Below are 18339 nucleotides of genomic sequence, written 5' to 3'. Positions count from 1 at the left end.
GTATAAAGTTTTGCATGGTGATATTAATTATCCTACTCACTTATAAATGACTGGCATGGGTATATGTTTTCACATGTGAAAGCATGTGTTAATATAATTATGAGATATGAATTGCAATTATTTTAAGAATGTATGCACACATTTTTTACGATGTGGATCCAGTTGACATAGGCTACGTAATTAAATTCAAAAATATACCTTCTCAAAATTATGATAGCAAAGAAAGACAGAGAAAATATTTGTATGGCAGTAAACCATTAGCCGTGATAGATCTTGAACATTATTAGGTCAGCTACCAAAGTCTCATTTACTCGAAATCACTAAACTTATCGACGGGTAAATTCTCAGGAAAATTCTGTACTATATTGGAAAGGAAAAATAAATAATAAAAAGCAAAGTATGATGCAGATGCAATGCGTGTAGCTGTTAAGCTAAATAAAAACCTTTGTGATATCATTGCAGATGTAGACATGGATGGATTTGGATGACGGTTCATATGAAAAATAATTTGAAAAAAAACCTATGCCTTTTTTGTTGTGATTATGATATAAAAGTTTGAAGCAACAATTGTTTTCTTTTCAATTAAGTATATACTAGTTCTTGGTTTCTCGACAACATTTCCATTTAAAAAAATGTTATACTAAGTACTGTACATGTATTTTACCTATATTTTTTGTTTCTTTGTTTTCATTGTTTTTATATTTATGTATAGTTTTAGCAAAATCTCGAACTCAGTATGTATTTTTATATGAATTCCTTATTTCGTCTTAAAAAATTAATTCAGTGTCTGCTATGGTCTATAAATCATGCTTACTACTAAAAGGATATGTTTAAGTTTGGTCAAAAATAGTTATGAATTAATTATATACATTAAAGGCGCAATTTTAATGCATGTATACTCTAACCCTATCAATTACTGTAGAAAAAATTCATTTACATGCTTCAGCTATCTAGCATATTAATATTGATGGTGATTGTTTTGTACTGTTTTAAGATATCTATGTTGGATGAAGATAAACGATTTTTTAAAACAAAATCAAACATTTGATATTCAGAAATAAACATGTTTAGATTCTGTTTTTCATTACTTGATTAATGCAAACAAACAACAAAATTTATGATAAACGTGATGACTTCAACTTTTTTTCTTGTCAACTTCCATTGTCTTTATAGCAATATAATTTTTTCACCTACATGATGTGTTGATTCGATACGCAAGGGCATGTTCTACGTACAAATAATTTTTAAACAGAGACAGTCTATTGACAAATAAGATGTTAATACAAGGGTATGAACAATCTCGTTTGTTGTCAACATTTTGCAAATTCTATGCTCGAAACAATAACTTTGTTGAAAGATACAATCTGTCATTTTACACAATTTGTTCATTTCAACCTTTAAATACTCAAAGACAATCTTTATTTAGTAATTAATACTTAAAAAGCTTATACCTTTATAATTTCCAGTAAATTTTACTTTGTGTTGTATTCAAAATAAATATAATGAATAATTAATGTAAAGATAGCTGTACTTTCTTAAAAAGTGATATCCATAAAATCATTTTCTGGCTCCGGGTGGTGAAATTCTTTGAAAAAACTCTATTGTTATGGAGTTTAACAATCATTGACTCAATTACTCGTGTATAGTATAGTAACTGTAAAGTAGATATACATATGTATCATACCTATAAAAACTTACATATACGAACATCATTTAAAACCATTTATTAAAGTGTTCATGAATTATAAGAGTAAAAAAAAGGCAAATTAAATGTATTTTCTATATGCGATTCTTTATATAGAATTTGAAATTATGGTAATTTTTTACTAGAGGTAGGGTGTGCTGAAAGAGTTTTAGTGAAAAAATATGTAGCGTGCTGCAATATTGATTCATTCTAAGAATGCAACAGCGAGGTTTTCACACTGCACGTGAGCCTGTTTGATTGACCACTCGATATAGTAAACAGTCTCGCAGTATCCCTAGCGCTTACTTGACGTGTGGATGACAAAACGCCAGTGTCTCTGTGATTAGCTTTTAGCTTCAACCATCGTTAAAGCGGCAGCTGTCAAGCTATATCGCAAACTCTAAAAGACGTACAGTACCAACTCTAGCCATAGCCAGTGGACCACTGGACAAACCACTGACAGACAGACAGTACCAAGGCCAGTCAGTGGACCACTGGATAAACCACATGATGGAATCAAGGATAAATTGACGCAGATTTCTTTTGCTAAAAGCAGATTGATGAGAGAAGTTTAAAGCCAAACATATGTTGGCAAATATCATTACACTTCAAAATGAATCGTCAACTCCTATACAAATATCTGATATTTCATACAAACTTTAAAAGCAACGAATGTATCGCAGTGAACATCAACGTGAATTGATACAATGGTTGGACATATAACTGTTTGGAACATTTCTTGTGGAGAACTACAGAACGATTTTTACTGCATCATCAACATTTGTTATAGTGATTGTATTGTATAAGGTAAGATTTTTAAGTGTTTCTATTTTTTTTTATTATTGATTTAATTTCCTTTACTTTTCTTATTATTAACATTTTAGCTTTACACCGAAAGTTATTTTGTATTGAACAAAACCCCTTATTATATTATATTCATTGTTATTAATTTGTGTTTCACTACCACCACCTCATTGCACTACGGCAACATAGGATTACCTTTATTTTATCTGTACCCTCTTCAGCTAACCTAATGAACAGTATATTTCTATACTTCCTGGTGTATTAATAAAGAGCATGTGTTTTGCTTCACCTCAATACAACTGTGATAATAACGTTTTTGACCATAACCTCATTGTAAATGATTCAATTACAGCTCCTCACTGCTTTGTATAAAAGCAAGCAGCATTCATTAGCGTTAATAACTTTTTATCGCCGATGAAAAATCATTTTCTTTTTTCTATCGTTGCTCTGGGCCCGTATATCCACCTTATAATGGAGTGGTCTGATTTGTATGAGAAAGAGTAAGGAGGAGAAAGCTCTTGTTAACGGCGACAAACAGCTCCATTTGTCATGATAAAATCACTTCTCATTGCCTTCTTCCTGTCATAGCAGCATCCAAACATCACAATAACTAAACTCCACCAGAACTGAATCAATCGTCTCTAATTCAGTTATTATGCTTTCCTGCACTTTTGATAGAATTACATGTAAATCAATTCGAACACGCAGTCCCTAATTTTCATGGATATCGTGGACAATATTTACAGATTTTATCTTTTCTTTTTTGGTTAAGTTTTCTTTAAAAAAAAAAAAGTAAGGAAAAGACTAAGAATCCAAATATAAGCCAAAAATGAGGATTTCCCTCAAGTCCCAAGTCACAATTCCCACATAAAGCAGTAATATTTGAGGTCATACAATTATGGTAAAAAACTTTGTCCGTATTGGAAACACAGGAGCAACGCAAAAGAAATGAACACCAGATTGGTCACATATTTACTTTCTATTTCTTAATTTAATAATAATAAAAATATGTGAAGATAATGAACAGTGATCGATCAATAAAATTACAAATATAAATCTGGAAATTCCAGAGGTGGGTTCAGATGCCTAGAAGGAGTAAGCATCCCCTGTCGATCGCTACACCAGCCGTGAGCTCTATATATTGATCAGGTAGACGGAATATCTCGTGGTCAGATTTAATACTTTTAAAAGAAATAGACATCCGTAGGGATAAGAGTTTTTCGTCTTCTTTTCTTATCCCAACACATATTTACAAGCACAGATAACAATGTAATATTATATTTAAACAGTTCTTTATTATGTATTCTCAAACGAATCTAATATGTATGACACTAAATATATTTTAATATATACAGCTGTACTTCATATTTTTAGTTTAATGTTGTGATTATAAATTATATCTTTCCTATTCTCTGTGTCAAACTTCCTTCATAGTCGGACCTAAAATTCTTTCTCTGAAAAGGTAAGCACCGCTTCGTACTTCATACTGTTTTTAATTTGAATCCAATGCTACTACGGCAGGGAATGCTCACTCCTCCATGGCACCTGATCCCACCTCTGGTGTTTTGGAGGTCCGTGTTTGCTCTGCACCTATTTTGTAATGTTTAATGGACTTTTGAGCTTGAATACTGTTCGTTATCTCCATATATTTCATGCTGATGAAAATCAATGTTAGGAAGGATACCGAATTTTTGTGAAATTTAGAGCAGAGGCTCATTGCTCCTTAATGGTCACCTGTACTGACCTAAACAATAACTTACACTGGAATGTAATGGCTTTGACACAAGACCTTTTTTGTAGTTGGCGTTATTTGTAGTCATTGACTTTGTATTGGTTCGCTTTGTACGTGATATTTAAGTGTATTTGATTACAGATTGCTCCCAAGGAATTCTAATTACTGTCTGCGGATTTTACTGTAATCCCCTGCTAATTATCTTCATCATTCATCATATGGCTCTCATATCGACAAAAGTCACGTCAGGACTTCAAAAAGATGTTCTTAAAAAGTTTAAACCAGTATATATTGTTTTTATCAGGAGGAAATTCTTCAAAAACATATGTCCGTTAAAATATTTTTAATATTCCCAACAATCAAAATGAATTTGAATTACCATACCTTTACTGAATTCCTAAACTTCATAAAAATCCTTACAAAGTAAATGTTCTACCAAGCCTCTTTCTTTAGTACTCATTAAAATATTTACTGTAATGAAGGAAAGCAGATGTGGATACTTAAATACTCCAAGGAACATTTAGAAAATTTGAAATCACAAAATTTTATTAAAATAAATAACATCAAAACGTACGACTTTTCAACACTTTATACAACCATTCCCCATGATAAATTGAAGTTCAGGCTTTTTGACATCATAGACAGCTGCTTCTTCAATAAATATGGTTCTCGTAAACTCACATTCTGATTGTACACACAAGTACACTGAAGTTGATATTAAAAAGATGCTTGAGTTTCTGATTGACAATATCTATGTAGTTTTGGAGATCAGGTCTTCCAACAATCTTCTGTAATTCCCATGGGTACCAATTACGCCCCGTTATTAGCAGGCCTATTTTGGTATTGATATGAAGCATAATTTATTCAAAAACTTCTACATGAGAAGAAGAAAATATTTCGATATATCGACGTCGTAGTATCAAGTAACAATAGTTACTTCCATTCATATGTCTACTCGATATATCCCAGTGAGCACATACAACCTATCATTGAGTCAAATGCTGACTGACTGACAGTTCAATATATAAATAATTGCCTAACAATACTAATTGTTAGGCCATTATTTATACACTGAACTGTCTACGGTTTTTCCGTTTTTCCCCGATCATGACGGAGCACACGGCGGGTGTGACCGGTCGGCAGGGGATGCTCACTCCTCCATGGCACCTGATCCCACCTCTAAATTTTGAGGTCCATGTTTGCTCTGCTACAAATTTGAATCGTTTCAATATGCTTCGAGATTGAATACTGTTCGCTATCCTCATATTTCATCCTTATGATTCGAAGGGACATTTTCCGACAACTGTAGTATTGTTCGATAAAAGAATGCACACACTCTAATACCAAAACAAAAAGTATAGGAGAATTCAATTGAAGTATTCCGTTGACGGTTCGTTGATAATCAGTTGACCATTAGTGTCATTCAAATAAAGGTACATTAAACTCATTTGCATATAGGGTGTTAGAATACACAGCAGTTGGCCGCAGTTGTTCTTTTCAGTTGACCACTGTTGAATGCCCCTGTAATTTCCGTGTAGTTTACCACTATCGAATACTCTTTTATTTTCACCTCAAGTTACCACTGTTGAATACTCCCATATTTTCTGTTCAGTTGACCACAGTTAATGCTTCTATATATTCTGTTCAGTTGATCACTATTGAATACTCCTATAAATTCAGTGCAGTTGAACACTGTTGAATACTCCTATTTTTCTGTTCAGTTGTCCACTGTTGAATTTTTACATTTTGTGTTCAATTTTCGACTGTTGAATACTCCTCTAACTTACTTTCAGTTGACCACCTTTGAATGCTTCTATATTTCTTTACTGTTGTCCACTATTGAATGCTGCTATAAATTTTGTGAAGTTGACCTTTTTTATTTATATTTTCTGTACAATTGACCACTGTTGAATGCTCCTATATTTACTGTTGAGTTGATCACTTTTGAATACTCCTATATTTTCTGTTCTGTTGACCAATATTGAATGCTCTTTTGTTTTCTTTTCAGTTGATCAATGTTGAATGCTCTTTTGATTTCTTTTCAGTTGATCAATGTTGAATGCTCCTACATTTTCACGTCAGTTGACCACTATTTAATGCTCTTTTATTTTCTGTGCAGTTGACCAGTGTTGATTTTCTGTGCAGTTGACAACTTTTGAATGATAATATTTCTGTACACTATTGAATGCTCCTGCATTTTTTGTGCAGCTGACCTCTTTTAAATACTTTTATATTTTCTGTACAATTGACCACTATTGCTCATTTATTTTCTGTGCAGTGTGCAGTTTACCACGATTCCACACTCCTTTATTTAATTAGATGCCCACTGTTGAATACTGCTAAATTTTCTGTTCGGTTGACGACTGTTGAATACTCCTATATTTTCTGTGTAGTTAACCATTATTTAATGTTCCTGTATTTTCTGTGCAGTTGACCATTTTTGAATACTGTTCAGTTGACTACTGTTGAATGCTCACATATTTCCTCAGCAGTTGACCACTGTTGAATGCTCACATATTTCCGCAGCACTTGACCACTGTTGAATGCTCACATATTTCCGCAGCACTTGACCACTGTTGAATGTTCACATATTTCCTCAGCAGTTGACCACTGTCGAATGCTCACAAATTTCCTCGGCAGTTGACCACTGTTGAATGCTCACAAATTTCCTCAGCATTTGACCACTGTTGAATGCTCACATATTTTCTCGGCAGTTGACCACTCTTGAATGCTTTTAGTAAGCAGCAATTTTTTGATAAAAATGGAGGGTACAAGCTGTGAGCTTGGCAAAATTTTGGTTTCTGTAACTTTGTCCGAAAAAGAAGGGGGGTCAAATAGGTGGAGGCCTAATACTTTAATGCTTGAAACATTTTCTTAATTAATATGCATTATTAAAGCATAAACAATCTGACTTAATTCTAAGAAATAAAAAACCAAAGGATTAACTGTATCTTTGTCTTGGCATAAAAATTAACAAGAAAAGTCTCTGAAATTCTTGTCGCATGTTGACAACTACACAATATTACGGACCTATATATGATACAGTATTTGTCTTTCCAGTATTGTTTAGAGAAAAAAACAAACACAATGAAATTCAGGAATTTTACACATGCATGTACATGGATGTGCACTCTGAATCACTCTTCAAACAAAAAACTTATTGATACATCAATTCATATTTTCTCGCTTTCTAGCAAAATACAAAGTTGAACATATTATTTGAATTTAAATCTGGATTGTTGTGAGAATTCCTGAATTCCATGGCCAATCCATAAATAATGTAACCTTAACCCAACATGAGTAAAGTCTGAGAGCTTTACCAACTGTGGCTGACAATAATCAACCCAATAGGATTTCACAAAGTCTCTGTGTTAAACAATGGTCAATTCTTTTTTACAGTTCGAGTGCTGATCTAGTGGACACGCATGTTTTAAAGTACATTTTATTAGCATTCAACTAATGATCGACCTCACATGAAATCTAAAAAGCAGTCAATGACGGTCAACGAATTATTTCATGCAATTGACAGCTACTAGTATTCAGAAAGTATTCAACTCCTAGTTGACATTCAGTTGACTATCAGTCGACAGCTGGTTGACCACTATTTCGAGGTCAAAAAACATTTTCATATAGGTTAAACTCAGACTTATACTACTTCAAGGCAATCAGAATTATACTACTTCAAGCCAAAGCGATTCTTTCTTTCAATGACGACAATGAAATTAGGAATATTTTGTACTACTGAAATAATATCTTTGAATAAACCATCGAAATCACGATATGCATTCACAATTTTCCGTAAAATGTAATAAATCACCCATTGATTGAGTTTGTTTGTGGACTTCTTGGACAGATTCCCGGTTATTAGTGAGTTCCTTTTGACCCAGTCCTACGTTTTCTGGTACCCATCTCTAATCAAGGAGGGCCATCCATCAATGGAGGGAGGGGAACGAGGTTACAGTACAGCTCTCTTTGTCATTATCAAGAAACTGTTACTTCCTCTGGAATTAAATTGCTATTACGTTTTAGATCGATGTTCTGACTGTTCTAGGCTGTGTTCTTATTATGTTGTGTTCAGTGCAAGACAGAGTTTATACGCGTGGTCAATTTGAGTGAAATTGTGAGAAAATACCAAAATGTCCTCAGAAATTGTATTAGTCATCATCGATAAAGACTGTTTATATGGATGACTGCTGGGGATCAGCAAACCGCCTTGTGTAATTACGTTTGCTTAACTTGACCTTCTTCCTCTCAGTCGAGCTTCAAGTGTACTCAGATATCAAGAAAACAGGCAATCTAATTAACAACACAGATAGTCAAACGTTTTAGTCGCAGCTGTAGAGTTTTCCAGTGGGAGGTTGCCTAGAAACATCATGAAATATAAAAAAAAATAGTTACTTGCTAAGCCTATATTATATATATGGTACCATCGATAAGAGGAAATATGATTTTTTTTTCACTTAGTGACACACGAATTTAATTTTACTGATATTTTTTTCTTGAATTTCCAATGCTCTTTATATCGAATGAATTTTAAAAAACCGAAAATAATATCATTAAATCGAATGTCTTTTGAGAAGAAAAAAATATACTAAGATGAGAGTTTAAGATAACTAAACTTTTTGGCATTGGAATCGACGACAGAAAATATTAAAAATGTCATTATAAAAGTAATTGTTAATTTTCGACAATGCTGCCTGATTTGATATAGTTCATCTATCTTTTTTCAAATATGAATAACAACATTAATTTATTATAAATGGACGGAAGATACTTGAATGATTTAAGTACTACACTTAGAAAAATGATCTTTATAATTAAAGAGAAAGACTTTTCATGTGGAATTGGTTACAACTATGATAGGACTGTACATTTTGATACAGAAAACTAAAATGTGTCACAGCTCGTTATCGACAGCAAATCAATAATTAATTCCTAGGAAAATATCAATCAAACCTAATTAATGAAGAAAGCAGTGGAATTCTTGTTTGATTACTCTTTGTAGAAATGCAAAAAAAGAGAAATATCTGTTAAAAATACACTATAAAATCAACACTGACAAGTTCTTTCCCAAGGCAACTATTTATAATGTATTTTTTTTCCTAATGGTTATGTGAAATGTTGGAGTAATTAGGAATATTGTTAATGAGTTGGCTAATTCGTTTGTTGTGTCATGTGAAGCGAGTTGTCACTTACCCCTCGTATAATAACCATTATGTTTATCCTGCCGTCAAATCGAGTTAGAAACCGCCGCAGTTCGAACACGTCCTAGAGAAAAATAAAAATCAAATTAGACTGATTTCAATAGAAAAGTGATGATAATATCAAACCCATAAAGCAATAGTTTTCTGTAATTAACAGGCCTTTTTCTGCGACTCTAATACAAGGTACATGTATATCAGATAATGATTAATGACAGGGCCTTGTTTATTAAAGATTGGACAAATTATGACACGGCCATCTGACACACACATTTGTTTATACAGTATTATCTATTATGGCATATAACTTCGTGTTAACATTTTCAGACTGAAAAAAAAAATTTAAAAACTTTTTTGCACACTTAGTTGCAATGAAAGTGTATCATTAATTTGAAGATTATAAATTATCGCTTAATCAAACATAAATTTAAAAGCAAGGAGATCAATTGTTAAAATTTAGTAAGAAGCAATCTTATTCGTTAATTTTTACAGGTTTTCTCTGTTTTTTCTTAACCCCAATTAAATTGCTAGGAAAATACGGAAAGTGTTCATTAAAACTTTTTATTTAATTGTCTGCACACAATGATAAATTTTTTAATAATTAAAAAATTAATAGAAAAATGTTCAATTCTCTCTAGTTAAGAGAATGGCCTTGTACAGGATAATAAAAATACACAGGGTTAGAAACAAAATTTGTAAACCATTTTACTTACAAGTGGACATTGATGCTGCAATGAATGAATCATTCTAGACTAACAACCATTTTACTTACAGGTGGACATTGATGCTGCAATGAATAAATCATTCTAGACTAACAACCTTTTTATTTACAGGTTAACACTGATGCTGCAATGGCTTCGGTTATTCTCCTTGATGACCTTCTGTTAATCATCTGTACTTTTTTGAGCTTTCTTGTTCAGGGTAAGTATATTGAATTACAACTGTTCAGGTGTGCTTTAGGACTTTATCTTATGCTTTTTCAATAATAAAATTATAAATGTTTTCACTAAGCCTGGAGTTTGGTGAAGAGTTCGTAACATCCGTGTATTTATTCCTCTTCTGGATGATGTACAATTCAACGGATACACAAGAAGTTGCACCATGTACGAGGGGTTATCAAAAAGTTCGTGGACTAATGCGATAAAATTAATACTATGTAGTCGGTGCTCACAAAATTTATAAAACAACATAAGTTTAAGTTTAAGAAGTATTGAAAGTTTTAACTTGATACGTTGATAATTTGCTAAGTTATCATTGAATATGGAAGTCATTATATGATCACCCGGCACTGTGGCCGTTTTATGACGTACGAAAATGTCATTGTTTTTTTTTTTAGTGTTAGCTCCCTCTGACTCAACACATTTTATGTTCTTTATATGTGAATGATTTTGAAGTAGAATTTCTAAAGAATGATACTGTTCCTGTACACTTGCGTGAACTTAATCTATTTGCATTAATGTATGCCGATGATATGGTAATCTTTGCTGAGACTGTAAATGAGCTTCAAAAGATGTTAGATATATTATACGAATACACAGCTCGCTGGGATCTTTCTGTTAATATAGAAAAAAAACAAAAATTGCAATTTTTAGAAACGGAGGTAAAATCAAATCAACAGAAAAATGGAATATTAATGGGCACCCAATTGAAGTTGTCGATAAGTTTGTTTATCTGGGTGTGTTACTAAATTTCAATGGTAATTACAATAGTACACAAAAGCAACTAGCATACCAAGGAAGGAAGGCCATGTTTGCATTAAATTCAAAAGTAAAAAGTATGTGTCTTAATACAGAAACCCTTTTGTCACTTTTTGACACCTATGTAACAAGTATTTTAAACTATGGTTTTGAGGTTTGGGGTAGTCATAATGCTAGTGACGTAGAAAAAGTACAGTTGGAATTTATAAAATCTGTTTTAGGCGTAAGGAAAAACACAAACTCTCCTTCAGTGTATTTGGAAACTGGTAGACTACCTATGAAAATTACTTGATTGTATAGAATGTTCAAATTCTGGTTCAAGGTTTTATCTAGTGGAAATTGCATAATAAAAAACTGTTATGATGAATTATATGATAAATGTGACAGAATGAAAAACAGTAAGAAAAATTGGGCCTTTTGTATTAAAGAAAAATTGTATGAAATTGGGTTAGGATATATGTGTTGTGAACAAGATAGAGCTTGTTATAGAATTTTTTTCCCAATTATAAAACAAAGATTGAATGACATATGTGTTCAAAACCTTATGGAAGAAATCAATTATTCATCAAAATGTAACATTTACAAACATATAATAGACAATTTTTCTTTACAGTATTATCTTTGTAAGCCCATACCCTCTATGTACAAAAAGCAAATTAGTCGAATTAGGCTTTCATCTCATAACCTTGAAATTGAGTCAGGACGACATAATAAAATACCTAGGGAGAGTAGAATGTGCAGAATGTGTAAAAGTGAAATAGAGGATGAATACCATTTTGTTTTAATTTGTCCACATTTTGAAAAGCTCCGTAAAAAATATATCAAATTGTATTACTGGCAAAAACCATCTGTTTTTAAATTTGTACAATTATTAGGTACACGCAATGTCCATGATCTTTGTAATTTAGGGAAATTTATTCATTTTGCTTTTAAATTGAGAGAAAGCATTCTCTCATATGGTAATTCTCCATGAAATCATGATTGTTATATTGTATTATATTTTTGTAATCAATAAGGACCGCTATACAATGCCATTTTGTAATATTTTGTATTATATGTTGAAATGCAGTAAGATGTATGTCTTAAGCAATAAATAAATAATAATAATAATGTTGATTAGATTCCCTGAAGTAAAGTAAAGACCGAAATCTGTCTTGTTTATATGATTTAACAATGTCATGAACAGCTGATTTCAATGCATAATATTTTTAAATGGATCTATACGTGGGGAAATGCTAGTATTCTCACTTGATTATATCAGCATACTTTGCTTGTCGGAGTTCACACATGTCTATTACACATGAGCAACGTCACTTTTCGACAAGAATGACTTTGGACACCCGAACTACAAATCGACATTAACTGTGCGTCTCTCCTTTCTCTGAATCTTTTTTGGCGTTTAAGAACGGGTACTCTGGATGCATTTTATTTCTCTGTAGTCTTTTTAAACATTTTCTAGGTCTATGCCAGTTTTTTTTTCAGGAGTGAAACATTATAGAATGTGGGATAAAGATCCTTCCCCCTTCTGGCGTCATTTTAACCCCTTAATTGTTTGGGCAATCCATATAAAATTTACGAGAACATTTCATAGAACTTATAGAATGCGGTGAAAATCGCAAACTTTATGGAACAACTGTGTTATACCATATGAATAAATTAGCATATTTATTGGATGACAAATGGTCATATATTTTTTTTCCTTTTTATTCAGGTAGAAAATACGTGTTTTGAGGTTGCGCCACCTGGGCATACTATTGTTTACAAAACATTAATAATTCATTTAAAATTAAAACTCGTGATATATAGCTTTTTGTAAAAAGTAAGAAGATGTTGCTCTTGTGTTTTACACATACAAAATGTGTAAAAATTCATTCATGTTCCTCAGGCAGTTTTGATTTTATAGCGCTTGTCCACGAACTTTTTGATTACCCCTCGTATTTTATAGCTCACCTAACCGAAGGGGATCACAGTTTTACATAAAGATATGGAGGAAAAAATCTCTAAAATCTCCCCAAGAACAGAAGGGCAATGATTGCAATTGGCTTAATATGAAATCTTTCTGAGGTAGTGTAAATTCAAGTTTCTTTAAATCATCCCTCCCGGTGGTGGGATGAGGCCACAATAGGGATCAAAGTCCTACATGGGAATATATAGGGCACATTCTTTAAAATCTTCTGAAGAACAGCCAGTTCTACGAATAAGCATCCTTTGTCTATTCCGATTTTCGTTTCTTTAAATCATGGACCTGGGGATTGTTTATCAACAGTAGGATATAAAAGAAAAAAATATCGTAATGTAAAAGGTGAAAACAACGTACAGTGATCAATCTCAAAGATCCAGTAGACAAAACGAATCATGAACTGGTAAAAAAGCACGGACAACTGGAAACACCAGAGGTGAAATCAGGTGCCTAGGAGGAGTAAGCATCCCCTGTCGAACGGCCAATTCCTCCGTGAGCCCCATCTATTGACTAGGTAGACGGAGTACTCTGTGGTAAAATTTAGTATAAATTTGAGAAAAATCACTGCTCATTATATTCACATTTCATCCTTGATGCTTTTTAGTGCTAACCTAGGTTATCCAAAAATGCGTAATCAAATTTGAATTGTCTCATGCAATTTCGAGCGTGTATCAGGCGTAATGCTTTGTACATTCAATCGTGTATGATGCTGAACGATAACATTAATAGTTTCACTAAGACTGTTTCTTTGAGAAAGCTATTTATTTATGAATAATTTATATCTTATAAATAAGACCCAAACATGTAAGGGGAATGAATATGTATATGATAAGCTTTGTTAGATGCAGTATCTAGCATGTTGCAGAAATATCCACATGCATGTTTCATTTTATTTGTGGAATAAAACGCCTCGTGAATGATTTCTATTTTGTTGTTGAGTTGTTGACTGCTCATTCTTGACCTAGAGTTGATTTATCAATGCCAGTATAAAGTAAAACATTGGTTTCAGTCTATTTTATCTTTGAATTGCTATGAGAAAAAGAAGGATAACATTTGCATCAATCTTTCTTCTGGTGAGTAGTTTAATACAGATAGAAGAAGGAAGGATTTACAAAGATATTACAGAGATTGGCAAATTATAAAAGGACGCCGTATTTGAAGGCGTTCGCATACCATTCCTCCCAGAAGTCTTTATTTTCTATATATAACAAAACTGTTGCTTGATGGTCTAGTCCATTATTTTCAGATCGTTGTCTAAAACAATGATTCCCAATTAAAATGAGTCGCCCTTGACTGATTTTTGCGAAACAAAATTTTGAATGAATTTTTGTGTTTGCTATCATTTTGCCGAAACTTTCACGTAAAATCTGTGGACTTTTCAAAAGTTCATGTAAAAAGCTTTAAAAAGTAGAGTAAATTCTAATTTGATATAAACTTTGCTATGGGGGTAAATACAGGGGATATGTTTTAGTAATGTATTACATTGCACATTATAAGTATTCTCATTTATAAACTTCTGTGATAAAAATAAAAAGTATATGCAGAAAAAACTGCTCACTTTCTAAGGATGAAATTCTTCAAAATCACATTTCACTTTTTGAAAGTTTTAACATTCCAGTCAACAAAAGGGAGTATGATTTACCCTACCTATACTTGATTTCTAAACTGCATAAGAATCCTTACAAACAAAGATACATTCCGGGTCCAGAAACTGTTCTACCACGCCCCTATCTTTACTCCTTAAAAAAATATTAATTGCTATAAAGGAGAAATTTCAGACGAAATATGTTAATACTGTTAGCATATTCTAAAAGTGATGTAAATGAAATGCTCAAATTTCAAAGAAATATTAGAAAATGTAAAATCACATAAATTTTCAAAAGTCGGTAACATCAAAACGTACGACTTTTCTGCACTTTATACAACCATTCCTCTCAATTAATTAAAATCTAGGCTTTTTGATATCATAGACAACTGCTCCTTCAATAAAAATGAAACTCGGAAATTCTCATGTGATAGGTCATCTACAAAATTACTTCGTATAAAATCACTCTGATTCTGCACATACCGGTAAGTGCTATGAAGTTGATATGAAAGTATGTTGGAACTCCTCATTTTCAACATCTTTGTATACTTTTTTGACCATAACTTTATAAAATCTTTTGGAATTTCGATGGGCACTAATTGATCTCCTTTATTTGACGACCTGTTTTTATATTTCTATGAAAAAGAATTGAATCAAAAACTTTCACATGCGAAGAAGAAAACACTTGCTGGGGCCTTCTTATAAAAATTTCACATATCTACGTTTTATAGGATTTCAACAATCCCGTTTAAAGTCAGTTTTTTACAAATTTGTTATGACCTTGTTTGTAAATAAAACCTATCGCTGGGTCATATGTTGTCTGACTAGTTTCATACCATTTTTAGGTCACTGCTTTTATACCTTAATTTTACTGTAGAGTACTCCGTCTACCTAATCAATACATGGGGCTATCGGAGGGTGTGATCAGTTGACAGGGGATGCTTACTCCACCTAGGCACCTTATCCCACCTCTGGTGTTTCCAGAGGTCCGTGTTTTTGTCGTGTTCATGATGCGTTTTGTTCACTGGATTTATGAGATTGATCAATGTTCGTTATCTCCACCTTTTACATTCAATAGTCAATAGTCATTCAATAGTTCAATAGCCTTGCTTCCCTGCAGAAAAGGATTTAAAAAGATTTTCTTTTCTCCTTGTATACATGCATTACGTGAAATTGGTACCAAATTTTTAGCCCAACCCTAACCTTGGTTAGGTCATTAATTGGAATTAAAGTTTTTATTTTTATATTATTCAGTGTGACCGTGCTTCTCTTGAAAATATTTATTCTTTTAATCTCTGAAATATTCTCGTGTAAAACTTTGAATCCATATTTCAACCCTATCCAAGTCCCAGGGGGTATGATCTCAACAAATCTGAACCTGCACTATATTGGAATGCTTGAGAATTGATGTGACTTTTCATAGCGCAGTGGTTCTTGATGTTCCATATTTCATGTGAAAATTTGTAAAGAATGTTTTATATATATTCTGATGTCAATTTATTTATAATTTTTCTCCCCGAATATGTTTTCTTCAAAATTTTAATCCTATTTTGTGGTAATGCCCTATCCCAGGGACCATGATTCGACCAAGTTAGAATTTCCATTATAATAGGAAGCTTTCACCTGATATACTGACTTCCTCCCCAACCCATGGTGGAACTCTCGACCCGCGGAATCTGTTCCTTAGCATTGCAGGAACAGCGTGCTAGACCGCTCAGACATCTAGGCAAGTCAAAACACTTGCTTTCGATGCCGACGGAATTCTTAATTCCTAGAATGGAAGTGTTTGTTTGTTTGTTTAACGTCCCTTCGAGAATTTTTCACTCATATTGAGAGCCACTACTTGCGGGCGGAGGGCTGCAAATTTAGACCTGTACTCGGCATTTACGACCCTTAAGTAGTGAAGGATCTTCTTTATGCCAGCATCTACTGCGATATAGGACCTCGATTTATACGGTCTCATCCGAAGGATCGGTATCCAAGGTCCGCAATTGGATTTGAACCCACGACGTACGGATCAGTTCTTTACTCCGTGACTCTACATCAAACGCTCTAAACCACTGCACCACGCAGGCGACTAGAATGGAAGTGAGATACAGTAATTTGGACATAAGTTTCATTAGAAGATCGTAATCGATACAAATTGCAATGAAATTAAAGAGGGATTCTTCTCATATTTCTTGTTTTTAAAAATTAATGAAATTTTTATAGATTCAAGAAGACATTATCACTAAGTGATTGTGTCAGTTAGATTAAATTTGACCGTTTTATTTTAGAAGCAAGGTCAGGTCAAGGTCATTATTTTTTTCTTTCACATTGAAAATAAAAAATACTATTGCCAATCATGCGATGCCTACTTCTATTTCAAAAGTTTAAATATTTTTCTTTTTGCATAGAAAGATATTACCATATAGGGTCTTTTAGATGATACTACCAAATCGACAAGAATAATTCAACTAAAATAGGTATTAGCTAATCCGAATTTCCTCTACTTTTCTTATATTTTAAGGAAATGTTAGTTATTATTATATGCTTCGTATATTTAAATTTTTCTTATTTTCGAATATGGTAAAGTAGTCATATAAAGATACAAATTGATACAAAAACAAAAAGATTTGACCATTTACTAAGAGAGAAAAAACATTTTTTTCTGATTTTTTGCTCAAATTTGTACTCAGATTGTAAGCTTTTAAAAGCTAATAAAATTATAGTTTGTTTTGAAAATCATATTTATTTGATATGTTTTTAATGTTCAGTCCATTATTATTGATTTTAATTACATCTGAAATTTGTCAAAGTCTTTATTTAAAATTTTTTATGTAAATTCATTGTTCTATAGTAATTTTGAGAAGCAGAAAAGGAGATATTTTTATACGCCGTAGTTCCGCCAAAAATATAGTTCCTGCTAGATTCCAATCTCAGTTCTTCACTTATTTTTCTTTTATTTTCAATCTTTCTTTTTTCATTTCTCTCTTTTTTGTTTATTCATCGCTTTTCATGTCTACCTTTTGGGGCAAAGAAATCATTTGGCATCAACAAGTATTGAACTTTTCAGCTTTAACTTCTTTTGAAACACTCAAAATATAAATATTATATCTCATTTGACACAGAAACAATACAGGGACAAAACGAGCGCCACCTACTTCATTTTCTCTTCGTGGAGAACCAGTACAACCCTTTAGAAAGACCAGTGGCCAATGAGACGAAGCCAATTATTGTAAAATTCGGAATCACACTGCAACAAATCATAGACATTGTAAGTAGTGTTCTATTAGAGCAACTGTTCTCTGTTAGGTAAGTTAGTGATTTTAAGTAATGATTTATCAAGCAATAAGCACTCATTTTATTTATCAGCAAATCAGCTCTCGATGTAAATAATAACTTATCAGTTTAAAAGACTTTTTAAAGACAAATCATGGATATTTTATTTTGCACTTGGAGAAGGATTGATTGATTGTGTGTTGTTTTACGTCCCATTCGTGAATTTTTCACTCATATAGAGACGTACCATATACCGGTAAAGGGCTTCAAATTTTGACCTTTACTCGGCACCCAGGGTCATAGAGCAGTGAGGGATCTTTATCGTGCCAATTAACTCCTGCCGTGACATGGGGCCTCGGTTTTTAAGGTTTCATCAGAAGGACTCGCAACTTTCACTTCAAAGTGCCGAACGCAT

The 18339-nt window shown here is 32.7% G+C and overlaps 1 protein-coding gene across 2 annotated transcripts in view; it reads left to right on the top strand.

Moving 5' to 3' along the window:
• The first annotated feature begins 2000 nt into the window (after positions 1 to 2000).
• Positions 2001 to 18339, top strand: part of LOC133181559 (neuronal acetylcholine receptor subunit alpha-7-like) — a 33512-nt gene continuing 17173 nt past the window's right edge. For both annotated transcript variants that reach the window (XM_061316047.1, XM_061316046.1), the window contains exons 1-3: positions 2001 to 2491; positions 10255 to 10342; positions 17774 to 17919. In XM_061316047.1, the coding sequence (XP_061172031.1) occupies positions 10273 to 10342; positions 17774 to 17919 (216 nt within the window). In that variant the 5' untranslated portion in view covers positions 2001 to 2491; positions 10255 to 10272. The remainder of the gene's footprint in view (positions 2492 to 10254; positions 10343 to 17773; positions 17920 to 18339) is intronic.

Source organism: Saccostrea echinata, unplaced genomic scaffold (genome assembly GCF_033153115.1).
Source record: "Saccostrea echinata isolate AGI-Se365-2 ecotype Australia unplaced genomic scaffold, CSIRO_AGI_Sech_v1 ptg000009l, whole genome shotgun sequence".
Classification (NCBI taxonomy): domain Eukaryota; kingdom Metazoa; phylum Mollusca; class Bivalvia; order Ostreida; family Ostreidae; genus Saccostrea; species Saccostrea echinata.
This window is presented reverse-complemented; position numbering and strand designations above follow the sequence as displayed.